The 27500-nt window shown below is 38.8% G+C and overlaps 1 protein-coding gene across 3 annotated transcripts in view; it reads left to right on the plus strand.

Moving 5' to 3' along the window:
- dicer1 (dicer 1, ribonuclease type III) overlaps window positions 1–27500 on the plus strand; it is a 146899-nt gene that overhangs the window by 43428 nt on the left and 75971 nt on the right. For 2 of the 3 annotated variants that reach the window (XM_088433078.1, XM_088433077.1), the window contains 6 exons: window positions 869–1111; window positions 1243–1260; window positions 2193–2347; window positions 2445–2577; window positions 2690–2765; window positions 3642–3781. In XM_088433078.1, the coding sequence (XP_088289204.1) occupies window positions 869–1111; window positions 1243–1260; window positions 2193–2347; window positions 2445–2577; window positions 2690–2765; window positions 3642–3781 (765 nt within the window). The remainder of the gene's footprint in view (window positions 1–868; window positions 1112–1242; window positions 1261–2192; window positions 2348–2444; window positions 2578–2689; window positions 2766–3641; window positions 3782–27500) is intronic. The other variant, XM_088433079.1, reaches the window with a different exon arrangement.

Here is a 27500-nt window from a genome sequence, read left to right on the forward strand (position 1 = left end):
TCCTGTCCTCACCTCCAGGCTTTATTCCTGGAGGTCTCAGTGACCTCTGTCTGGTCAGGAGAAAATTATGTTCAAATAACTTTCATCAAAAGAGGGCTTTTCAGATGTGTTTTGTCTGCTCCGTCATCTCAGACCTGTTTGCCATCTTTGATCGCCAGGGGCATAAAGCTGAGACACATAAACCCCGTTCAGTAGTATGGTATAGGTAAAATAGATATCTGTCATTAACAAGGACAGACGCAAAAAAAAACAACAACTGTGGATTGACTTATTTTGTCCAGTAATTAAATGTGTGCTAATCAGAGCTTCATTTGTCATAGAATAACACCATGGTATACTTGTTGGAATATACTTGTTGAAAGGTTAGTCAAAAATCAATGATATTTGTAGTCTTTTTTTATATTTTTCTCTGTCAATGGTTGAAAATATGTATAAGCATGAAAATTATAGCAGCGTTGAAAATCTGTATACATCAACAATGGAAAAGTAAAGAAAAGCCAGGAATAATCATTAATCTATGTAAAATGAGTAATAACACATCAAAATAGGAGTACCGTCTAAATAGATGCTCTGGTCGTTCTAGTGAAGGATTAACAATATTTTTATAAACAATTGGCCACAAAGGGTAAATCTCTATAGTATGAGTATTTTGATTCCTAGTCCTCTCTGGTAACTTCAAAATGTGAAGGTACATGGTTTTGAAGTTAATCTAGGGCTGTGTGGAAAAAAAAAAAAGATTAATCCCAAATACTAGTTTGATATCTCCATTTTGCAAAGTTCTTTCGGAACCATATCACTTTCTTGTTTGAAGCGAAAAAATCATACTGTATAGATGTATTAACCACCTTGTCTTTCTCTTCTACTGTAGGTTCTTCGTAAATTCAGAGCTCATGAAACCAACCTTTTGATTGCCACGAGCATTGTAGAAGAGGGTGTGGACATTCCAAAGTGTAACTTGGTGGTGCGGTTTGACTTGCCAACGGAATACAGGTCCTATGTCCAGTCAAAAGGCAGAGCTCGAGCTTCTATCTCCAACTATGTTATGCTGGCAGATAGTGATAAGACCAAGGGCTTTGAAAATGATCTTTGTACCTACAAAGCCATTGAAAAGGTGACTAAGTTGATGACCACTATTGTTGATTGGTAATTTAATAGTTGATGTCATTGTTTTTGTAATTTTGTTCTCTCACAAAACCTCGTCTTCCTCTCTTACTACCGACCGTCTGCCTGTCTGTGACACAGACATTCGTGGTAACCCAGGTAATCCATTATGACAAAACCTACCAATTTGTCATATCAACTTTGAGTTACTGAGGCAACAGTCAGGGAACTCCCGATTTAATAACAGTGTAAAAACATATTCAGTAGCTCACAAAAATGAATGCAATCCTCACATTTCTGCACATATTTAATTATATATTTCAATGAGGCATCACTGGAAGAAATCACTCTGACAATGAAAAGTAGTCAATGTACAGCTATGGAGGATGTCAGCCAGTCGCCTCTGTCGTCCCAGGAGAAGCTTCTTCTAAGGGTGATGCAAAGCCCACATTCAGTTTGCTTAAGACAAGCAGACTAAGGGCATGGGGCACTGGAACAGTGTCCCGTAGTCTTATGAGACCAAGTTAAACATATTTGGTTCAGATGGTATGAAGTGTGTGTGGCAGAAACCAGGTTGGGTATAAAGACAAGTGTGTGTTGCCTGCAGTCAAGAATGGTGGTGTGGGAGTGTCATGATCATGACCGATTTACTTGATATAGGTAGATTATGGTAGCAAGTTGAGATATCTGGCAGTAAAAGGTGAATCTAAAACACATTTAGCGTGTGATGGGGTTAACAACTGTTAAAGCTTACACTCTACTGGATGTTTTTTCATAGTGGTTAATTGTCAAATGGGACATTTTTGTAAGAATCAGACTGGTGATGAGATTACTGGAGTAAAAAGTTGAAGTGGACTTCAAACAAATGCACGAGAGATCTACTGAGTATGTGCCCATGTAGAAAAAGTAATATGATTTTAAATATTCATATTTATGCATCTCATGCTCAAAGTAGTAAATGAAGGTGAACAAGCCAGAAAAGGAAGAAAAAAATTAAGTGTACAAAGTTTACAGTTTTGCTGGATTGTTCCTGCCAGAAGCTAAAGATATCAGTTGACCTATTTGCAATGTCTCAATTTTCTTCTGAGCAGATATTGAGGAACAAGTGCTCCAAATCTCCGGAGGTTGGTGAGTTTGAAAGAGCGCAAGTCTTGGATGATAACAACATCCTTCCCCCATATGTGCTTCACTCTGAAGACGGAGGTCCCCAAGTTACCATAAATACGGCCATTGGTCACATTAACAGGTACAGACAGTATTGCTTCTGTGGTTGCATTGTATCCTAAATGATACCCATGGAAATAGCCATTTACAAATAAAAGTTCTTTATTAAAATGGCACAGGTATTGTGCTCGGCTGCCCAGTGATCCTTTTACTCACTTGGCCCCCAAGTGTAAAACTATGGAGTTGCAAGATGGAACATTCCAGTCTACACTTCATTTACCCATCAACTCCCCTCTAAGAATACCTGTTAAGGTGTGAAACAAACTTTTATATCCCTGAACAAGTACACAAAATATTTTGGAGCAAGTTCTTTTCTTTTTTTTTTTAAAGTTTTTTTTTTTTTTTTTGTATTTTTTATTAACAGGGTCCCAAAATGAGTTGTGCCAGATTGGCAGAGAAAGCAGTTGCACTACTATGTTGTGAGAAACTCCATCAAATAGGTACAGTATGGAAACCTTATTTAAGGGCCGATCAGCAAGGTCCCTTTTCTTTTATGTAGAAATTGTATGTTTTTAGTCGTCTATGAAAAGATTTACATTTTTAAGAGCCTAAAAATCCACACAGATGTTTCAGTAGGTTTGCACAGGTTGCTATTCTCTAATGAGGAGCTTGATCGCATAAATCACAGCAGGTGTTTGATCCTTGAATTGACAATTATAGCTGCTTTTTAAACAGTCGTCCTCATCATGCTGCTCACATTTTGACATTACGAGACCATGACAACACCTAACAATCGATCAACAGTCCCTTGCCATTGTGATGCTTCAAACAGGACGTTCTCAGACAGAAGTGGCCACTGAGCTTGGAGTGTCACAGAGTGTCAGCAGATTGCAACAAAGATATCAAGAGACTGGAAGAGTCACATAATAAAAAGATGTGAATTAATGGCTGTATTCAAAAAGGGTTGTAAAAGTATAATATTTAAACGATAAAATATATGTATAAAATGAATAAGATCTTGGATAAAAGTTTTTGATGTGTAATTTGATATATATGTGATTGTATATGTCAATTATGTGCAATGAGTTTGTATGTTGACACTCTTGATATAAACGGGCAATTAAAAAAATGTTTTAATTAAAAATTCCCCCAAACAACAAAAAAGTATAAAACTTCCATATACCATTTTCCATTTAAATATCTGACGTTAGGACCTGCTTATAGTCCGGTGTGACTTATCTGTGACAAATGTTTTTATGTTTGTTTTGTTTTATTTTTATTTTTTTCCACTGGCCTGAATCCACTTGTCTGTCCATGTGTTTGTTCTAAACATGTTATTTCAATTTTTTGATGCTTTTATTTTTTGTGTTTTTAAGGTGAGCTGGATGACCACTTGATGCCAGTTGGGAAGGAAACCATAAAGTATGAGGAAGAGCTGGACCTTCATGATGAGGAGGAAACCAGTGTTCCTGGCCGACCTGGCTCGACAAAGAGACGGCAGTGCTACCCAAAAGCTGTAAGAGAATTATTCATGTAAACACTAAAATCTGAATCGTGTTGTAACATTTTTGCATCAATATAATGGTTTGAAATATCACTGACCTTCATGGACATAATTCAGGATGAGCTCTCACACAAACACTCATGTTTTTTCCACCCACTTTTTAAACTACTGAAGCACTCACTCACACTGCTCTGAATTGTGGGCCATACAAGGTTTTTGCACATGCTTCATAATTTTTTCCCTCGCAGTATTGAAAAACACATACACCCACAACTAAAACGGATCTCAAACTCACTCTTGAGGAGATCACTCGAGATAAGAGTAGGATTGGGCATTGTTTGAATTTGTATAATTCCAATTCTTTAAAATATATTTAATAAAGGAATTACTCAAAGGACTATTAATAACCAGTTGCGATAACATTATCATGAAAGATATTTAAAGCATGCTACGGTTCACCGATGGATACGCTAAACTAACGTTATTTCTTCCCAAGTAAAAAAAAAACATACAAGCCAAAGACAAATCAATATATAATTTTGCTGCTGTGGCTAACTACCGCGGGTAAGCTCGCTAACATGTTTTCATATGCTACTTTCACGGAGCATTTTATATTTTATCTCTCGAGGGAGAACGGGAGCTGTCTAGACCAGGGGTCGGCAACCCACGGCTCATTAGCCGCATGCGGCTCTTTAGCGAGGTCCTAGTGGCTCCCTGGAGCTTTTTCAAAAATGATTGAAAATGGAAAAAGATGGGGGAGAAAAATATTTTTTTCGTTTTAATGTGGTTTCTGTCGGGGGACAAACATGACAAAAACATTCTTAACATTTTCCAATGCTGTAAAAATGTGTAAAATAAATATTACATTTCAACATTTCTGTCAACGAAGAATTGCGTCATAGCCTGAGACAGGCGTTTCTGTTAGCAGGGCAGGATGCTAGGCAAGTGGCCGCTGTAAACAAACCGGCGGCCATAAGCCATGGATCCCAAAGGGAAAAAGAGAAAAATAACTGAGGAGAACAGACGATTCAACATTTCTCAGACCGAATCATTTGCGTTCGTTGCCAATGCAGAAGGATTGCCTGAATGTTTGCTCTGTAGCGAGAAGTTGTCAAATAACAAAAATAGCAATGTGGAACGACATTTTCAGGGAAGGCGTTCTACATTTACAGCCGAGTACCCAGTTGGCAATGAGAGAAAAAGTGCGATTGCATTACTTCTGCAGAAATTAGAAAAAAATATATTTAAGAAGTGGATTGCATTTCCAAACTCCACGACTGCTGCAAGTTTCGTTGCAACCCGGGAGATAATAAAACGTGGCAAACCGTTTACAGTTGGTGACTACGTGGAGTCATTCATCAACATATCAGAACACCAATTTAAGGACTTCATAAACAAAACCGGGATAATACGAAAAAAAGACATGCCTCTCTCCGCCAAGACAGTGAAGGAAAGAACGATTAAAATGGCAGGCACCGATCAACAAATCAAGGACATTAATTCAGCGCCAGCATACTCAATTGCCAGTGATGTGATCGATATTGAACAGACTGCGTGTTTATGCAGGTATGTGGCTGATGTTTTATTTTTATAGATGCAGGCTACGTTTTATTGCACTCTATTGCCCAGATAAGGGCCACCTTATGCACGTTCCATTTTGTTTTTTTCGAATCCTCATGAATAAAATCTTCTAAAATCCGCTTTATTTAATTTAATCAAAGCAATGAAACATAATTCATTAATATTGTAATTTAGTTAAACTTGAGGCGGCATCGCACAACAGAGTAGTCATGTGGTGTGTCAGGATGCACTGCAGGAAAAATAAACATTTAATCATGAAGCCTCATTATGTATTCGTAGTTAATCATTTTGATAGTAGGCTAATATAGCTATTATAGATACATACAGCATGTGTTGCCGTCATTACAAGGCTTTTATTTTTTTGCGGCTCCAGACATATTTGTTTTTTGTTTTTTTTTGGTCCAATATGGCTCCTTCAACATTTTGGGTTGCCGACCCCTGGTCTAGACTATTTGAGTATGCTCAGCAAAGCGAAAAATCAACCCCCCCGCAACAAACGAGATCACAGAGCAGGTGACATTGTGAGTAACCTATGACCTAGGAGTGCGTGAGCAAATGAGAGCAAGTGACATTGCGAGTAGCCTACGAGCTAGTAGTGCGCGAGCAAACGAGAGCCGGTGACATTGCAAGTAACCGACGAGCTAGTAGTGCGCGAGCCAACGAGAGACAGCGAGAGTTGAGACAGCTACCATGCTTGTCTGAGCATGTGTGTGCTTGTGCGAGTGAAATAGTCTGTCAACATTAAATTACACAATCCACATTGTACTACTATTTGGAACTCAAACACTACCATTGAGTGAGTTTATTGGTGAGCTAAACCCATTTTTATCACTGAAGGTTTATTTTGTTTTTATTTACATATTTATTTTGATTTACCTTGGTAAAGTTTGTTTTTGTAAAAATGCTGCCTTATATATTGTGTTTTCAAAAAATCTTGCTATAGTGTAGATAAAAATTGCGATTTAGAAGCACAGATTTAAACATGATGTATTTTAGAGCTGTTATTCCAATACCAAGATACCATGATATTGTTGCTCAATGTTACTATACCATTAGAATCTGATATTGTCCCATGCCTACTCTGCCACCAAGAAGTGGAGATGTCCAATTAAGTGGATGAACTGCCTTAGTTCATGATTAAAGACTTTCATTGTCATATGCATAGTAACACTACATAATTAGGGCCCGAGCAGCTACCGCTGCGAGAGCCCTCTTGTTTTTCTTCGGATTATTAGGGCCCGAGCAGCTACCGCTGTGAGAGCCCTCTTGTTTTTCTCTGGATTATTATTATTATTATTATTATTATTATTATTATTATTATTATTAGGGCCCGAGCAGTGACCACTGCGAGGTTTCTATTGTTCCTCCCCAGATTATTATTATTAGGGCCCTTGCAGCGACCGCTGCGAGGTCCCTATTGTTCCTCCCCAGATTATTATTGTAAGGGCCTGAGCAGCGACGGCTGCGAGGTCCCTATTGTTCCTGTCCAGATTATTAGGGCCCGAGCAGCGACTGCTGCGAGGTCCCGATTGTTCCTCCCCAGATTATTATTAGGGCCCAAGCAGCGACCGCTGCGAGGTCCCTATTGTTCCTCTCCGGATTATTAGGGCCCGAGCAGCTACCGCTGCGAGAGCCCTCTTGTTTTTCTCCGGATTATTATTATTATTTACAGTGCAGAACTTTTCCATTTTTGATGGCCTAAAGATGCACGAAAAGTCACCAAATTTTGCACAGTTGTCGGGCCTGGTGAAAAATTTGATATTTTAGTGTTTTCTAAAACAATGCAAAAAAAATGGCTCTGCAGCGCCACCTAAGGTCAAAAAACTGCAGCTGGTCCCGGCTTGTTTGACCTAGAGCTACGAAAATTTTTAGGCATATGTAGGACCTAGAGACCTACAAAAAAGTCAGCGTGAGCCATGTGCTCAGATGTACAGAAAAAGAGTTATGAATTTTTGAATGTGCATTTTTGGCCCATTTTTGCACGTTTGCAGGTCCCAAACTGCTCCTTGTTTCTCCTAAACGCTTTGCTCAATCGCCTTCAAATTTGCTGTGGTCCATATTCACACATAGGGGCACAAGTGGGCAAAATTTGGTGCAGATCCGCTGACATATATGATACGGGCGTGGCTTCAAATTATGTGTTCAATTTTTCCTTCGCCAAGAGGGACAAAAACCTTAATAACTTTGATGTACTAGCTTAAAAAAATCTAAAACTTCATAGACACATGGAAACTTATGTCTTTAACACCTTTAAAAAAGTTTTTTTAAATACCTACTAGCGCCGCCTAGTGGTTGATTAAAATGTCATTTTTTACACTTTCATGTATTGTGCTCAGTCTGTTTGAGGAAAACAAATGAAAATTGGTCAGAATATCATTAAGACATGGAATATTAAGGTTTTAAAATTTTACGACTTTTCGATAATGGGCTTAGTCTGCACGCCACCTCAAAGTCAGATGACTCGCCAAAACGAAAAAAGTGGCTGTAATTGGCCCCAAAATGGCCTTATGAGTGGAAAAAAGCCTCTCACTCCCGGCCCGTTTGACCTAGAGCTACAAAAATTTGTGGCCTTATGTAGGACTTCGAGCCCTACAAAAAAGTCAGCGCAAGCCATATGCTCAGATGTACAGAAAGAGTTATGAATTTTTGAATGTGCACTTTTGGCCCGTTTTTGCTCATTTGCAGGTCCCGAACTGCTCCTTTTTTCTCCCAAACGCTTGACCCGATCGACTTCAAATTTGCTGTGATGTTTTATCTGACTGTGAGGCACAATTTTTCAAATTTTTGTGATGATCCGCTATCAAATATGTTGGGGGCGGGGCTTTATATTATGCCTTTGATGATTACTTTGCCACATGTGAAACAAACCTTTATAACTCAGCTTTCCAAGCTTGGAAAAATCTGAAACTTCAGGCACATGAAGACTCAAACCCTTCACACATGTATGTAAAAGAACCCTTCAATTACTTATAAGGCCACCCAGTGGCAAAGTAAAATGTCAGTCTGATGTCTCGCCAAAACGAACAAAGTTGCTGTATTTGGACCCAGATGGTCTTATCTTTTCTAAACGTCATATATTTGCTGAATTTCCAATGCGGAATACACCTATAAACGTATTTTTTGTCATAGGGCGACAATTGTTCAAATTTTTGTGACGATCCGCCATCAAATATCTTGGGGGCGGGGCTTCATATTATGCCTTTGATGATTACTTTGCCACATGTGAAACAAACCTTCATAACTCAGCTTTATAAGCATGGAAAAATCTGAAACTTCACAGACACTTGAAGACTCAAGCCCTTAACTCATGTGTTTAATAATTTCTTCAATTGCTTATAAGGCCACCTAGTGGCAAACAAAAATGTCAGTCTGATGTCTTGCCAAAACGAACAAAGTTGCTGTATTTAGACCCAGAATGTCTTATCTTTCCTAAACTTTATATATTTGATGGGATTCCAATGCGGAATACACCTATCAACGCATTTATTGTCGCAGTGCAAGCGCCACCTAGTGGCAGCAAAAAATATAACATTTTTTAAACGTTTTTATGTGTTTAGCTGAGCCCTTTGAAGTAATATCGCTGAGATTAAGTCTGACAAGCCTCTAGACAGCCCTGCTGACCTTTACCAAATTTTGCAAAGTTTTGCAAATGGGCGTGGCCTCTACATCCATTTTCATTCCGAAGTTTTATTGGACCAGTAAAAGCTGCTGTTGTTTGACCTAGATGGTCTGATCTTCTCATACTTTCACACATTGGATAAAAATCCATTCCTTAAGACATCGACAAACTTATATTCCAGTTTAAAGCTAGCGCCAGCTAGTGGCTGCAAAAATTGTCATTAGTCGAAAGATTACATTCAACCCTGTTTGCTTTGATCTACAGCTATGAATTTTTTTAGGCATATGTAGGATTGTAAGACCTACAAAAAAGTCAATAAAAATGATGTGCTAGGATGTACAGAAAAATAGTTATGAATTTTTTTAATGTGCAATTTTACCCCATTCTTAGACATTAGCTGGTCTAAAACTAGTGCCTTTTTCTCTTAAACGGTTCACCCGATTACCTTCTACGTTGGTATGGACTATAAGCAGATATAGCGGCACAATTCTGCCAAAAATTGTGACGATCCCATGACTTGTAAGATGTGGGCGGAGCTTCAAATTTTTTTGAATATTTCCTTCGCCAAGAGGGACAAAAACCTTAATAACTCAGCTGTTTCAGCTTCAAACCAAGTGAAACTCAACAGGGACTTTAAAAGTCATGCCGTAATACAGCTATGTGATAAGCTTCCAAATCATTTACAGCGCCCCCTAGTGGCGGACAAAAATCTAATTTTTTACTCTTTCATGTACTGTGCAATGTCTGTTTGACTAAATTAACTAAAAAATGGTCAAAAAAGCTATGACACAGTGGAACATGAAGCTTCTCAACCTTTATGAATTTTCAATAAAAGGAATGGCCTGTATGCCAACTCAAAGTCCGATTTCTCGCCAAAATGGCAAAAGTTGCTGTAATTGGACCTAGATGATCTGATATTTGCGAAACATCGTATATGGGATGTGTGTGTCCCACACCTACAAGCCTATTTTTCATCATAGTTCGAGCGCCACCTAGTGGCAGCAAAAAAATATAGGAATTCCTTAACGTTTTTATGTACTCTGCTAAGCCCCTTAAAGTTATATCCCTTAAATAATGTCTGAAAAGCCATTGGCCACGCCTTTTGCCCTCCATCAAATAGTATGATGTTTCGATAATGGGCGTGGCCTATACAACAGTGTAAAGTCACACAACTGTAACAATAAAAGCTGCAGTAACTCAATCCACATGATCCCACCTTCTCTAAATTTTAAGAACTTGATAAGAGTCCTGCACTTAAGTCATCTACAACTAATTTTTCATCGTTCATAGTCCTTGTTCATACCCTGACCTGTTCATACGCCAATGTGCACAGGTCTGCGAGGGCCCTTTATAGCTGCTTGCAGCTCTAGTTATTATTATTATTATTATTTACTGTGCAGCGCTTTTCCATTTTTGAGGGCCTAAGCATGCACGAAAAGTCACCAAAATTTGCACATTTGTCGGGCCCGGTGAAAAATTTGATATTTTAGTGTTTCCTAAAACAATGCAAAAAAAAAATGGCTCTGCAGCGCCACCTAAGGTGGAAAAAGTGCAGCTGGTCCTGTCCCGTTTGACCTAGAGCTATGAAAATCTTTAGCCATATGTAGAACCTAGAGACCTACAAAAAAGTCAGCGCGAGCCATGTGCTCAGATGTACAGAAAAAGAGTTATGAATTTTTGAATGTGCATTTTTGGCCCATTTTTGCACGTTTGCAGGTCCCAAACTGCTCCTTGTTTCTCCTAAACGCTTTACCCAATCGCCTTCAAATTTGCTGTGGTCCATATTCAGACATGGGGCACAACTGGGCGAAATTTGGTGAAGATCCGCCGACATATATGATAGGGGCGCGGCTTCAAATTATGTGTTCGCCAAGAGTGACAAAAACCTTAATAACTCTGATGTACGAGCTTAAAAAAAAATAAAAAAACTTCATTGACACACTGAGACTTATGTTTTTAACACCTTTGAATTTTTTTTTTTTAATAGCTACTAGCGCCGCCTAGTGGTTGATTAAAATGTCATTTTTTACACTTTTATGTATTGTGCTCAGTCAGTTTGAGTAAAATACCTGAAAACTGGTCAGAACACCATTGAGACATGGAATATTAAGGTTTTAAAATGTTACGACTTTTCGATAATGGGCGTGGTCTGCATGCCACCTCAAAGTCAGATGACTCGCCAAAACAAAAAAAGTGGCTGTAATTGGCTCCAAAATGGCCTTATGAGTGGAAAATAGCCTCTCACTCCCGGCCCGTTTGACCTCGAGCTACAAAAATTTGTAGCCTTATGTAGGACCTCGAGCACTACAAAAAAGTCAGTGCGAGCCATATGCTCAGATGTACAGAAAGAGAGTTATGAATTTTTGAATGTGCACCATTGGCCTGTTTTTGCTCTTCGGATCGTCACAAAAAATGGAACAGTTGTGCCTCCTAGTCTGATAAAACACCACGGCAAATTTGAAGTCGATTAGGTCAGGCGTTTTGCAGGTCCCGAACTAATTGTAAAACACATTTACTTCTATTGTTCACTTAACCCAACATGCTTATACCCAAACCTTTACCTAAAACCCATACCTTTACTTTTTTATACCCCACTGTGCACAGGTCTGCGAGGGCCCTTAATAGCTGCTTGCAGCTCTAGTTTACATTTACTATTCATTTTAGTTTAATTTTATTATTATTATTATTATTACTATTTATACCCTGAAGCCTTGTTTATATATGTTTATATACTGTTTACCTAACTAAAGGTGCAATAAGTAGACGTTTGACCAAACATGATGAATAATTGTGATTATTAATATCCAATATGCAATATATTGGAAAATGAATAACGTATTGCAATGTGCGTAGTGTCACTTCGTACTGCAATATATTGATGTTATCGCCCAGCCCTAACAGTTACCATTTCCCTGACTCACACAATTAAATTGGGAACACGAGCTAAATTTAAAAGGTAAATACTCACGCACGCACGCACTCACTCACTCACTCACTCACTCACTCACTCACTCACTCACTCGCTCACTCGCCCACTCACCCACTCACCCACTCACCCACCCGTCCTTTCACACTACTACCCACCCACCCGTCCTTTTACACTACTTAATGTCCTGAAATGCATTTTTATGCTATGCTGAAATTTGTGTGTTATAGTGTTTTATCCTACATTCATTCTACCCACCAGAACTGCCTGTATATTAACTCCCCTCGAACCACTGGCTGAGGTGGAGTCACTTCTGTGTTTAAATCCAACTTTCAATGTCGACTCTCACTGTCATTTTTTTTCTAGCTTTGAACTACTGATATTCATTTTGAATTGTCATGCCAATATCATGGTTTACTGTCCGTCTTGAATGACTAAGGATTTTATAAAATACTGCGGACTTTGTGGCAGCTTTAACAGTAAAATATGATCGTTTTTTTAATTGTTGGGGACTTCAAAATTTACTACTGATGTGAATCCCATCTGTTGGTTAAAGACTTCCTGACCCTTATCGACTCTTTCAATTTGAAGCAGTTTGGAAGCAGTTTGTGTCTCGCCCGACACATGAGACGGGACACACTCTGGACCTTATATTATCGTTTGGTTTCCAATTGTCAGTCACTGAGATTTGGCGCATACATATTTCCGATCATTCTGCTGTTTTATTCAATATTTCTCTACCTCACTCGCTTGTGAAACCGCGCGCCATGGAGTGCACACATTTAACCCGTTACCTACTTCAGATTTTTCGGCAGCCTTCAATTACTCCATGCTGTAGACAAATGATTACTGCAGATGCCTCACTCCTGATGAATTTGTAGACATTTTTAGTAGTACCTGCACAGGCATATTGGAATTGGTGGCCCCTTTTAGGTTGAAACGCTCCAAGCCAGTATCAGTATCTCCAAGTTTCTTTAGACATCTTGAAACAGTCTATTGGAGTATGCATAAGCTGTTGTAGCTGCTAAACGCCGGTTTCTCTCCAGTCTTGTCACAGCCAATGGCCATAAACCCCAGTTTCTTTTTAATACATTGCATTGCATACTCTTTTGAACCATTGTGACCATAATGGTGTTGTCTCTTCACTTACACTTTGTGAAGGTTTTTCAAAGTTTTCATTGACAAGATTTTTAATATTAGGTCTTCTCTATTGCCATCTGTGTCAGATTTTGCTGTTTCTCCTGTTGTTTTTGAGTGCTTTGAGCAAGTGTCTCTTTCTGCTTTAACTGATATTGTTCAGCAGCTCAGGCCTTCCTATTGCCCTAGTGACATTATCCCTCCTAGTACAGTATTTGAAAATAAGTTTTCCATATTATTGGGCCCTGTGGTTTAGATTTGATAGATGCTTCTTTGATTGGTGGCTGTGTTCCGGCTAGATTTAAACATGCTGTGATACAGCCCTTCATCAGAAAACACAACCTAGACCCCACAGTCTGAACTAACCCTAACCCTGAGGCCCATTGCCAAGCTTACGTTTCTTGCTAAAGTCTTGGAGGAGGTGGTTTATGAACAAATACAATATTTTATTGAACTAAATGGCATTTCTGAGAAGTTTCAATCTGGTTTTAAGATCCCCCATAGCACAGAAACAGCACTTTTAAGAATTTTAAATGATCTTTTTTTAGCAGTTGTCTCGGGTAACTCTGCTGTCCTGGTCCTCTTGGACCTGTCAGCTGCTTCTGATACAGTTGATCAAAATGTTCTCCTGTCATGCTTAGATACTTGTGTGGGCATTAGTGGTACTGCTGTGAAGTGGTTTCTGTCCTACTTCTCAGATAGAAGCTTTTCGGTCTGTTGGGGCAATATCTGGGGTGCCCCAGGGTTCCATTTTGGGCCCTCTCATTTTTTCAATGTATATGTTACCTTTGGGATCCATCTTTAGAAAGCACAATGTCTATTTCCATTGTTTTGCAGATGGTGTTCAGATTCATCTTCTATTAAAAATAAGTGACCCAGTCTCTCTCTAGGTTCTATTATTAATTATCATTATAACTAGAAAAGGTAACATTTTTATTGTCTGTGGTGATTCTGAGGTGATTCTAGCACTACGATGCAATATATGTTATATGTTGATGTCTGAAGGAATTGACTTTCAATCAACGTGTGAAGTCGTGAAAAGATATGATCATTTGGGACAAACTGCATCAGCATTTACTGTTACGATAAATGGATGAGCACTGCTGAATAGGCCACGGCCATAATCAAGACATCGTAATATTTGATGGAAGAAATTAAGCGTTTCTGAAGGCCTGTCTGAAAAAACTTCAGTGATATTACTTTGACAGGCTCAACAAGGTACCTATAAATGAAAATGTAATTTTTTTCTGCCACCAGGTGGTGCCCGCACTACGAGCAAAAAAAGTGTGTTTGGCATTGTACTCCCAAAATGAAATTTAGAGAAGATCATCTTGGTCCAATTACATTAAGTTTTACCGGTCTGGCTAGACATCGGACTTTGAGGCGGAGTAAAGGCCAGGCCCAAATTTGAAGTCATGAAACTTGAGATTCATAATGTTCGCTTTGTCTCAATATTCTCCTGACTAATTTTCTGTGAATTTGCTGAAAGCAGCAAAGCAGAGAACATGAAAGTGTAAAAACTATCTCTTTTGTCTGGCACCAGGTGTCGCTATTGGTACCATTAAATTGCTCAAACAGGATTAGCACAGTGCAAAAACTGAAATATTAAGCTTTTTAACACTGGTGGCATAGGAAATATGATTCAAGTATTTTGAAGCCCCGCCCCCATCATATAGGTTAGCCGACCTTGATGAAATTTTGCCCAATGGTGTTACTCTGTCAAGTAATGGAGCACCTCAAATGTGAAGTTGATCGGGTTAAGGGTTTTGGTACTGAAAAATGTACAAAATCGGGCCAAATGCTACATTCAACAATTGATAACTCTGGTTCTGTACATCCTAACACATGGCGCTCTATGATGTTTTTGTAGGTCTTGAGGTCTTACATATACATATAAAATTTCGTAGCTCTAGGTCAAACGGGTCAGAACTGACTCTCGTTTTATGATCACCTGGGCTCAATTACATTAAGTTTAGATGACTTCAGCAAACTCCGAATTTGGGGTTGCATACAGACCAACCACTTTATCACAAAGTCATAAAATTTGGATACCTTTAATCTCTAAGTCTCGATGCTATTCGGACAAATCTTCAGTACATTTACTCTGACGGGCTTAGCACAACACATTAAAGTTTAAAAATTGAGATTTTTGTCTGTGACTAGGTGGCGCTATCATTAAGTTGATAATCAACCATGCAGGTATTTTAAAGCTATGATGAGTAAATTATCTGTAAAGTTTCAGATTTTTTAAAGCTTGCACATTGGAGTTATTAGGGTTTTTGTTGCTCATGGCGAACAAAATTTGAGTTTGAAACACGTATTTTGAAGCCCCACCCCCATCATATATGATAGCCGATCTTCATGAAATTTCGCCTAAGTGTTCCCCTATGTCATATAATGGGGCACGCCAAATGTGAAGTTGATCGGGTCAAGGGTTTCGGTACCGAAAAATGTAGAAAATCGGGCCAAATGCTACATTCAAAAATTGATAACTCTGGTTCTGTACATCCTAACATATGGCGCTCTATAATGATTTTGTAGGTCTTGAGGTCCTACATATGCATAAAAAATTTCGTAGCTCTAGGTCAAACAGGAAAGAAGGGGCTGCCGTTTGAAGGATCATCTGGGCTAAACTACAGCATGTTTTGCTGATTTGGGTAAACTCCAACTTTGAGGTGGCATACAGACCATCCCCCTAATCACAAAGCCTTAAAATTTGAAAACCCATTTTATCTAAGTCTCGATGCTATTTGTACAAATTTTCAGTCCATTTACTCTTTTGGGCTTTGCACAATACATGAAAGTTTAAAAAATGACATTTTTGTCTGTAACTAGGTGGCGCTGTAAATAATTTTAAAATTTATCATGCAGATATTTTAAGGACATAACTAGTAAATTTTCTGTAAAGTGTCAGATTTTTTGAAGCTTGCACATTGGAGTTATTAAGGTTTTTGTCGCTCATGGCGAAGGAAATTTGACACACATAATTTAAAGCCCCGCCCCCATCATATATGTTGGCCGATCGTCACGAAATTTCACCCAAACGTGGCCCTAAGCGTGATTAAGGAGCACGCTAAATTTAAAGTTGATCGGCTTCATTGTTTATGAGCTATTAAGAAGAATTTGCTACCTGCAAACATCCAAAAATGGTCCAAAAAGGCACATAAAAAAATTCATATCTCTGGTTCTGTACATCCTAGCATATGGCGTTCTATAACTTTTTTGTAGGACTTAAGTTGATATATATGCCTAAAAAATTTCAAAGCTCTAGGTGAAAGTTGCCGTGACCCCGGAGAAGTGTTCGACTCTAGGTGGCGCTAAAAATCAATTTTTTAGATTTTATGTATGAAAACACCAAAATACCTAATTTTACAGCAGGCCCGATGAGTGTGCAAATTTTGGTGACTTTTCGTGCTTGTTTAGGCCCTCACATTTGCAATTTACTTTGGAGAATAATAATAACTAGAGCTGCAAGCAGCTATAAAGGGCCCTCGCAGACCTGTGCACGTTGGGGTATGAACAGGTCGGGGTATGAACAAGGAATATGAATGATGAAAAATTTGTTGTAGATCACTTCAGTGCAGGACTATTACCAAATATGTAAAATTTTGACAAAGTGGGACAATGTGTGTGGAGTTACTGCAGCTTTTATCGTTCCAATTTTGTGACTTTCAATGCCATATAGGCCACACCCACTGTCGAAACATTGTACTGATTTGTGGGGGGCATAAGGCATGGCCACTGGCTTTTCAGAAAACATTTAGGGGTTTCACTTCAAGGGGCTCAGCAGAGTACATAAAAACATTAAGGATTTGCTATATTTTTTGCTGCCACTAGGTGGCGCTCGTACTATGATAAAAAATAGGCTTGTAGGTGTGTTTCACATTGGACTCCCATCCCATATATGAAGTTTTGCAAACATCAGATCATCTAGGTCCAATTACAGCAACTTTTACCGTTTTGGGGAGACACCAGACTTTGAGTTTGCATAGTGGCCACGCCCTTTAATGAAAAGTCATAAAAGTTGAGAACCTTAATGTTCCAATGTGTCATAGCTTTTCTGACCATTTTTGAGTTCATTTAGTCAAACAGGCATTTCACAGTACATAAAAGTATAAAAAATGAGATTTTTGTCCGCCACTGGGTGGCGCTGTAAATGATTTGAAAGTTTATCACATAGCTGATTATTGCATTACTTTTAAAGTCCCAGGAAAGTTTCAGATGGTTTGAAGCTGTCATAGCTGAGTTATTAAGATTTTTGTCACTCTTGGCAAAGGAAGTATTAAACATAATTTGAAGCTCCGCCCCCATCTTTTATGTCTAGAGATCTTCACGATATTTGGACTATGTGTGCCCCTCAGTTGGATAATGATTCATGCCAAAGTTGAAGGTAATGGGGTGAATCGTTTAAGAGAAAAAGGCACTAGTTTGAGACCAGCTAATGTCTAAGAATGGGACAAAACTGCACATTAAAAAAATTCATAACAATTTTTCTGTACATCCTAGCACATCACTTCTATTGACTTTTTTGTAGGTCTTGCAGTCCTTCATTTGCCTACAAAGTTTCATAGCTGTAGGTCAAACCAAACAGGGTTGACTGTAATCTTTCGACTAATGACATTTTTTGCAGCCACTAGGTGGCGCTAGCTTTAAACTGGAATATATTTTTGTGGATATGTTCAGGAGAATATTTTTATCCAATGTGTGAAATTGTGAGAAGATCAGATCATCTGGGTCAAATTACAGCAACTTTTACTGGACAGATAAAGTTTCCGATGAAAATGGTCGTAGAGGCCACGCCCATTATCGAAACTTCGTAAAATTTGGTGGAGGTCAGCAAGGCTGTCTAGAGGCTTTTCAGACTTAATTTCAGCGATATTACTTCAAAGGGCTCAGCTAAACACATAACAACGTTTAAAAAATGCTATATTTTTGGCTGCCACTAGGTGGCGCTCGCACATTAACAAAAAATACGTTGATAGGTGTATTCCGCATTGGAAACCCATCAAATATATGAAGTTTAGAAAAGATAAGACCATCTGGGACCAAACACAGCAACTTTGTTCGTTTTGGCGAGACATCAGACTGACATTTTTGTTTGCCACTAGATGGCCTTATAAGCAATTGAAGATTTTTTTAAACACTTGTGTTAAGGGCTTGAGTCTCCATGTGTCTGTGAAGTTTCAGATTTTTCTAAGCTTGTAAAGCTGAGTTATAAAGATTTGTTTCACATGTGGCAAAGTAATCATCAAAGGCATAATATGAAGCCCCGCCCCCAACATATTTGATGGCGGATCATCACAAAAATTTGAACAATTGTGCCTCACAGTCAGATAAAACATCTCAGCAAATGTGAAGGCGATCGGGTCAAGCGTTTGGGAGAAAAAAGGAGCAGTTCGGGACCTGCAAATGAGCAAAAACGGGCGAAAAGTGCACATTCAAAAATTCATAACTCTCTTTTTGTACATCTGAGCATATGGCTCGCGCTGACTTTTTTGTAGGGCTCGAGGTCCTACATAAGGCTACAAATTTTTGGAGCTCTAGGTCAAACGGGCCGGGAGTGAGAGGCTATTTTCCACTCATAAGGCCATTTTGGGGCCAATTACAGCCACTTTTTTTCGTTTTGGCGAGTCATCTGACTTTGAGGTGGTGTGCAGACTACGCCCATTATCGAAATGTCGTAAAATTTTAAAACCTTAATATTCCATGTTTTAATGATATTCTGACCAATTTTCACTTGTTTTACTCAAACAGACTGAGCACAATACATGAAATTGTAAAAAATGACATTTTAATCAACCACTAGGCGGCGCTAATATTTATTAAAAAAAACTTTTTTTAAAGGTGTTAAAGACATAAGTTTCCATGTGTCTATGAAGTTTTAGATTTTTTTAAGCTAGTACATCAAAGTTAAGGTTTTTGTCCCTCTTGGCGAAGGAAAAATTGAACACATAATTTGAAGCCACGCCCCTATCATATATGTCGGCAGATCTGCACCAAATTTTGCCCACTTGTGCCCCTATGTGTGAATATGGACCACAGCAAATTTGAAGGCGATTGAGTAAAGCGTTTAGGAGAAACAAGGAGCAGTTTGGGACCTGCAAACGTGCAAAAATGGGCCAAAAATGCACATTCAAAAATTCATAACTCCTTTTTCTGTACATTTGAGCACATGGCTCACGCTGACTTTTTTGTAGGTCTCTAGGTCCTACATATGCCTAAAAATTTTCGTAGCTCTAGGTCAAACGAGCCGGGACCAGGTGCACTTTTTCGACCTTAGGTGGCGCTGCAGAGCCATTTTTTCTGCATTGTTTTGGGAAACACAAAAATCTCAAATTTTTCACCGGGCCCGACAAATGTGCAAATTTTGGTGACTTTTCGTGCATGTTTAGGCCCTCAAAAATGGAAAAGCGCTGCACAGTAAATAATAATAATAACTAGAGCTGCAAGCAGCTATAAAGGGCCCTCGCAGACCTGTGCACGTTGGGGTATGAACAGGTCGGGGTATGAACAAGGACTATGAATGATGAAAAAGTAGTTGTAGGTGACTTCAGTGCAGGACTCTTACCAAAAATGTAAAATTTAGACAAGGCGGGACAATGTGGGTGGAGTTACTGCAGCTTTTATTGTTCCAATATTGTAACTTTCAATGCCATATAGGCCACACCCACTGTCGAAACATCGTACTGATTTGTGGAGGGCATAAGGCATGGCCACTGGCTTTTCAGAAAACATTTAAGGGATATCACTTCAAGGGACTCAGCAGAGTACATAAAAACGTTAAGGATTTGCTATATTCATTACTGCCATTAGGTGGCGCTCGTACTATGATAAAAAATAGGCTCCTAGGTGTGTTTCACATTGGACTCCCATCCCATATATGAAGTTTTGCAAACATCAGATCATCTAGGTCCAATTACAGCAACTTTTACCGTTTTTGCAAGACATCAGAGTTTGAGTTTGCATAGAGGCCACACCCTTTAATGAAAAGTCATAAAAGTTTAGAACCTTAATGTTCCAATGTGTCATAGCTTTTCTGACCATTTTTTAGTTCATTTAGTCAAACAGGCATTTCACAGTACATAAAAGTATAAAAAATGAGATTTTTGTCCGCCACTGGGTGGCGCTGTAAATGATTTGAAAGTTTATTACATAGCTGAATTATTGCATGACTTTTAAAGTCCCAGGAGAGTTTCAGATGGTTTGAAGCTGTCAGAGCTGAGTTATTAAGATTTTTGTCACTCTTGGCAAAGGAAGTATTAAGCATAATTTGAAGCTCCGCCCGCATCTTTTATGTCAAGAGATTCTCATGATATTTGGACTATGTGTGCCCCTCAGTTGGATAATGATTCATGCCAAAGTTGAAGGTAATGGGGTGAATCGTTTAAGAGAAAAAGGCACTAGTTTGAGACCAGCTAATGTCTAAGAATGGGACAAAACTGCACATTAAAAAAATTCATAACAATTTTTCTGTACATCCTAGCACATCACTTCTATTGACTTTTTTGTAGGTCTTGCAGTCCTTCATTTGCCTACAAAGTTTCATAGCTGTAGGTCAAACCAAACAGGATTGACTGTAATCTTTCGACTAATGACTTTTTTTGCAGCCACTAGGTGGCGCTAGCTTTAAACTGGAATATATTTTTGTCGCTATGTTCAGGAGAATATTTTTATCCAATGTGTGAAATTGTGAGAAGATCAGATCATCTGGGTCAAATTACAGCAACTTTTACTGGACAGATAAAGCTTCGGAATGAAAATGGTCACAGAGGCCACGCCCATTAGCGAAACTTCGTAAAATTTAATGGAGGTCAGCAAGGCTGTCTAGAGGCTTGTCAGACTTAATTTCAGCAATATTACTTCAAAGGGCTCAGCTAAACACATAAAAACGTTTAAAAAATGCTATATTTTTGGCTGCCACTAGGTGGCGCTCACACTATAGCAAAAAATAAGTTGATAGGTGTATTCCGCATTGGAAATCTATTAAATATGTAATGTTTAGAAAAGATAAGACCATCTGGGTCCAAATACAGCAATTTTGTTCGTTTTCGCGAGAAATCAGACTGACATTTTTGTTTGCCACTAGGTGGCCTTATAAGCAATTTAAGATTTTTTTAAACACATGTGTTAAGGGCTTGAGTCTTCATGTGTCTGTGAAGTTTCAGATTTTTCCAAGCTTGGAAAGCTGAGTTATAAAGGTTTGTTTCACATGTGGCAAAGTAATCATCAAAGGCTTAATATGAAGCCCCGCCCCCAACATATTTGATTGCGGATCATCACGAAAATTTGAACAATTGTGCCTCACACTCAGATAAAACATCATAGCAAATTTGAAGTCGATCGGGTCAAGCGTTTGGGAGAAAAAAGGAGCAGTTCGGGACCTGCAAATGAGCAAAAACGGGCCAAAGGTGCACATTCAAAAATTCATAACTCTCTTTCCGTACATCTGAGCATATGGCTCACGCTGACTTTTTTGTAGGGCTCGAGGTCCTACATAAGGCTACAAATTTTTGTAGCTCGAGGTCAAATGGGCCGGGAGTAAGAGGCTATTTTCCACTCATAAGGCCATTTTGGGGCCAATTACAGCCACTTTTTTCGTTTTGGCGAGTCATCTGACTTTGAGGTGGCGTGCAGACTACGCCCATTATCGAAATGTCGTAAAATTTTAAAACCTTAATATTCCATGTCTTAATGATATTCTGACCAATTTTCATTTGTTTTACTCAAACAGACTGAGCACAATACATGAAAGTGTAAAAAATAACATTTTAATCAACCACTAGGCGGCGCTAGTAGGTATTTAAAAAAACTTTTTTCAAAGGTGTTAAAGACATAAGTTTCCATGTGTCAATGAAGTTTTAGATTTTTTTAAGCTAGTACAACAAAGTTATTAAGGTTTATGTCACTCTTGGCGAAGGAAAAATTGAACACATAATTTGAAGCCACGCCCCTATCATATATGTCAGCGGATCTACACCAAATTTTGCCCACTTGTGCCCCTATGTGTGAATATGGACCACAGCAAATTTGAAGGTGATTGAGTAAAGCGTTTAGGAGAAACAAGGAGCAGTTTGGGACCTGCAAACGTGCAAAAATGGGCCAAAAATGCACATTCAAAAATTCATAACTCTTTTTCTGTACATCTGAGCACATGGCTCGCGCTGACTTTTTTGTAGGTCTCTAGGTCCTACATATGCCTAAAAATTTTTGTAGCTCTAGGTCAAACGGGCCGGGACCAGGTGCACTTTTTCAACCTTAGGTGGCGCTGCAGAGCCATTTTTTTTGCATTGTTTTGGGAAACACAAAAATCTCAAATTTTTCACCGGGCCCGACAAATGTGCAAATTTTGGTGACTTTTCGTGCATGTTTAGGCCCTCAAAAATGGAAAAGCGCTGCACAGTAAATAATAATAATAATAATAATAAGAATAACTAGAGCTGCAAGCAGCTATAAAGGGCCCTCGCAGACCTGTGCACGTTGGGGTATGAACAGGTCGGGGTATGAACAAGGACTATGAATAATGAAAAATTTGTTGTAGATCACTTCAGTGCAGGACTATTACCAAATATGTAAAATTTAGACAAGGTGGGACAATGTGTGTGGAGTTACTGCAGCTTTTATTGTTCCAATTTTGTGACTTTCAATGCCATATAGGCCACACCCACTGTCGAAACATTGAACTGATTTGTGGAGGGCATAAGGCATGGCCACTGGCTTTTCAGAAAACATTTAAGGGATATCACTTCAAGGGGCTCAGCAGAGTACATAAAAACGTTAAGGATTTGCTATATTTTTTGCTGCCATTAGGTGCCGCTCGTACTATGATAAAAAATAGGCTTGTAGGTGTGTTTCACATTGGACTCCCATCCCATATATGAAGTTTTGCAAACATCAGATCATCTAGGTCCAATTACAGCAACTTTTACCGTTTTGGCGAGACATCAGACTTTGAGTTTGCATAGAGGCCACGCCCTTTAATGAAAAGTCATAAAAGTTGAGAACCTTAATGTTCCAATGTGTCATAGCTTTTCTGACCATTTTTGAGTTCATTTAGTCAAACAGGCATTTCACAGTACATAAAAGTAAAATAAATGAGATTTTTGTCCGCCACTGGGTGGCGCTGTAAATGATTTGAAAGTTTATCACATAGCTGTATTATTGCATTACTTTTAAAGGCCCAGGAAAGTTTCAGATGGTTTGAAGCTGTCATAGCTGAGTTATTAAGATTTTTGTCACTCTTGGCAAAGGAAATATTAAACATAATTTGAAGCTCCGCCCCCATCTTTTATGTCAAGAGATCTTCACGATATTTGGACTATGTGTGCCCCTCAGTTGGATAATGATTCATGCCAAAGTTGAAGGTAATGGGGTGAATCGTTCAAGAGAAAAAGGCACTAGTTTGAGACCAGCTAATGTCTAAGAATTGGACAAAATGGCACATTAAAAAAATTCCTAACAATTTTCTGTACATCCTAGCACATCTTTTATATTGACTTTTTTGTAGGTCTTACAGTCCTTCATTTGCCTACAAAGTTTCATAGCTGTAGGTCAAACCAAACAGGATTGTTTGTAATCTTTCGACTAATGATATTTTTTGCAGCCACTAGGTGGCGCTAGCTTTAAACTGGAATATATTTTTGTCAATATGTTCAGGAGAATATTTTCATCCAATGTGTGAAATTGTGAGAAGATCAGATCATCTGGGTCAAATTACAGCAACTTTTACTGGACGGATAAAGCTTTGGAATGAAAATGGTCGTAGAGGCCACGCCCATTATCGAAACTTCGTAAAATTTGGTGGAGGTCAGCAAGGCTGTCTAGAGGCTTTTCAGACTTAATTTCAGCGATATTACTTCAAAGGGCTCAGCTAAACACATAACAACGTTTAAAAAATGCTATATTTTTGGCTGCCACTAGGTGGCGCTCGCACTATAACAAAAAATACGTTGATAGGTGTATTCCGCATTGGAAACCAATCAAATATATGACGTTTAGACAAGATAAGAGCATCTGGGACCAAACACAGCAACTTTGTTCGTTTTGGCGCGACATCAGACTGACATTTTTGTTTGCCACTAGATGGCCTTATAAGCAATTGAAGATTTTTTTAAACACTTGTGTTAAGGGCTTGAGTCTCCATGTGTCTGTGAAGTTTCAGATTTTTCTAAGCTTGTAAAGCTGAGTTATAAAGGTTTGTTTCACATGTGGCAAAGTAATCATCAAAGGCATAATATAAAGACCCGCCCCCAACATATTTGATGGCGGATCATCACAAAAATTTGAACAATTGTGCCTCACAGTCAGATAAAACATCACAGCAATTTTGAAGTCGATCAGGTCAAGCGTTTGGGAGAAAAAAGGAGCAGTTCGGGACCTGCAAATGAGCAAAAACGGGGCAAAAGTGCACATTCAAAAATTCATAACTCTCTTTCTGTACATCTGAGCACATGGCTCGCGTTGACTTTTTTGTAGGGCTTGAGGTCCTACATAAGGCTACAAATTTTTGGAGCTCTAGGTCAAACGGGCCGGGAGTGAGAGGTTATTTTCCACTCATAAGGCCATTTTGGGGCCAATTACAGCCACTTTTTTCGATTTGGCAAGTCATCTGACTTTGAGGTGGCGTGCAGACTACGCCCATTATCGAAAAGTCGTAAAATTTTAAAACCTTAATATTCCATGTCTTAATGATATTCTGACCAATTTTCATTTGTTTTACTCAAACAGACTGAGCACAATACATGAAAGTGTAAAAAATGACATTTAAATCAACCACTAGGCGGCGCTAGTAGGTATTTAAAAAAACTTTTTTTAAAGGTGTTAAAGACATAAGTTTCCATGTGTCTATGAAGTTTTAGAATTTTTTAAGCTGGTACATCAAAGTTATTAAGGTTTTTGTCCCTCTTGGCGAAGGAAAAATTGAACACATAATTTGAAGCCACGCCCCTATCATATATGTCAGCGGATCTGCACCAAATTTTGCCCACTTGTGCCCCTATGTGTGAATATGGACCACAGCAAATTTGAAGGCGATTGAGTAAAGCGTTTAGGAGAAACAAGGAGCAGTTTGGGACCTGCAAACGTGCAAAAATGGGCCAAAAATGCACATTCAAAAATTCATAACTCTTTTTCTGTACATCTGAGCACATGGCTCACGCTGACTTTTTTGTAGCTCTCTAGGACCTACATATGCCTAAAAATTTTCGTAGCTCTAGGTCAAACGGGCCGGGACCAGGTGCACTTTTTCGACCTTAGGTGGCGCTGCAGAGCCATTTTTTTTGCATTGTTTTGGAAAACACAAAAATATCAATTTTTCACCAGGCCCGACAAATGTGCAAATTTTGGTGACTTTTCGTGCATGTTTAGGCCCTCATAAATGGAAAAGCGCTGCACAGTAAATAATAATAATAACTAGAGCTGCAAGCAGCTATAAAGGGCCCTCGCAGACCTGTGCACGTTGGGGTATGAACAGGTCGGGGTATGAACAAGGACTATGAACGATGAAAAAGTAGTTGTAGATGACTTCAGTGCAGGACTCTTACCAAATATGTAAAATTTGGACAAGGTGGGACAATGTGGGTGGAGTTACTGCAGCTTTTATTGTTCCAATTTTGTTACTTTCAATGCCATATAGGCCACACCCACTGTGGAAACATCGTACTGATTTGTGGAGGGCATAATGCATGGCCACTGGCTTTTCAGAAAACATTTAAGGGATATCACTTCAAGGGGCTCAGCAGAGTACATAAAAACATTAAGGATTTGCTATATTTTTTGCTGCCACTAGGTGGCGCTCGTACTATGATTAAAAAATAGGCTTGTAGGTGTGTTTCACATTGGACTCCCATCCCATATATGAAGTTTTAAAAATATCAGATCGTCTAGGTCCAATTACAGCAACTTTTACTGTTTTTGCGAGACATCGGATTTTGAGTTGGCATAGAGGCCACGCCCTTTAATGAAAAGTCATAAAAGTTGAGAACCTTAATGTTCCAATGTGTCATAGATTTTCTGACCATTTTTGAGTTCATTTAGTCAAACAGGCATTTCACAGTACATAAAAGTATAAAAAATGAGATTTTTGTCCGCCACTGGGTGGCGCTGTAAATGATTTGAAAGTTTATCACATAGCTGTATTATTGCATGACTTTTAAAGTCCCAGGAAAGTTTCAGATGTTTTGACGCTGTCATAGCTGAGTTATTAATATTTTTGTCAACCTTGGCGAAGGAAGTATTAAACATAATTTGAAGCTCCGCCCCCATCTTTTCTGTCAAGAGATCTTCACGATATTTGGACTATGTGTGCCCCTCAGTTGGATAATGATTCATGCCAAATTTGAAGGTAATGGGGTGAATCGTTTAAGAGAAAAAGGCACTAGTTTGTGACCAGCTAATGTCTAAGAATGGGACAAAACTGCACATTAAAAAAAATCATAACAATTTTTCTGTACATTCTAGCACATCACTTCTATTGACTTTTTTGTAGGTCTTCCAGTCCTTCATTTGCATACAAAGTTTCATAGCTGTAGGTCAAACCAAACAGGATTGACTGTAATCTTGCAACTAATGATATTTTTTGCAGCCACTAGGTGGCGCTAGCTTTAAACTGGAATATATTTTTGTCGATATGTTCAGGAGAATATTTTCATCCAATGTGTGAAATTGTGAGAAGATCAGATCATCTGGGTCAAATTACAGCAACTTTTACTGGACAGATAAAGCTTCGGAATGAAAATGGTCGTAGAGGCCACGCCCATTATCGAAACTTCGTAAAATTTGGTGGAGGTCAGCAGGGCTGTCTAGAGGCTTTTCAGACCTAATTTCAGCGATATTACATCAAAGGGCTCAGCTAAACACATAAAAACGTTTAAAAAATGCTCTATTTTTGGCTGCCACTAGGTGGCGCTCGCACTATAACAAAAAATACGTTGTTAGGTGTATTCCGCATTGGAAACTTATCAAATATATGAAGTTTAGAAAAGATAAGACCATCTGGGACCAAACACAGCAACTTTGTTCGTTTTGGCGAGACATCAGACTGACATTTTTTTTTGCCACTAGATGGCCTTATAAGCAATTGAATATTTTATTAAACACTTGTGTTAAGGGCTTGAGTCTCCATGTGTCTGTGAAGTTTCAGATTTTTCTAAGCTTGTAAAGCTGAGTTATAAAGGTTTGTTTCACATGTGGCAAAGTAATCATCAAAGGCATAATATAAAGCCCCGCCCCCAACATATTTGATGGCGGATCATCACAAAAATTTGAACAATTGTGCCTGACAGTCAGATAAAACATCACAGCAAATTTGAAGTCGATCGGGTCAAGCGTTTGGGAGAAAAAAGGAGCAGTTCGGGACCTGCAAATGAGCAAAAACGGGCTAAAGGTGCACATTCAAAAATTCATAACTCTCTTTCTGTACATCTGAGCATAGGGCTCGCGCTGACTTTTTTGTAGGGCTCGAGGTCCTACAT

This window comes from Hippichthys cyanospilos, chromosome 14 (assembly GCF_059441005.1).
Source record: "Hippichthys cyanospilos isolate Australia breed blue-spotted pipefish chromosome 14, RoL_Hcya_1.0, whole genome shotgun sequence".
NCBI classification, from domain to species: Eukaryota; Metazoa; Chordata; class Actinopteri; order Syngnathiformes; family Syngnathidae; genus Hippichthys; species Hippichthys cyanospilos.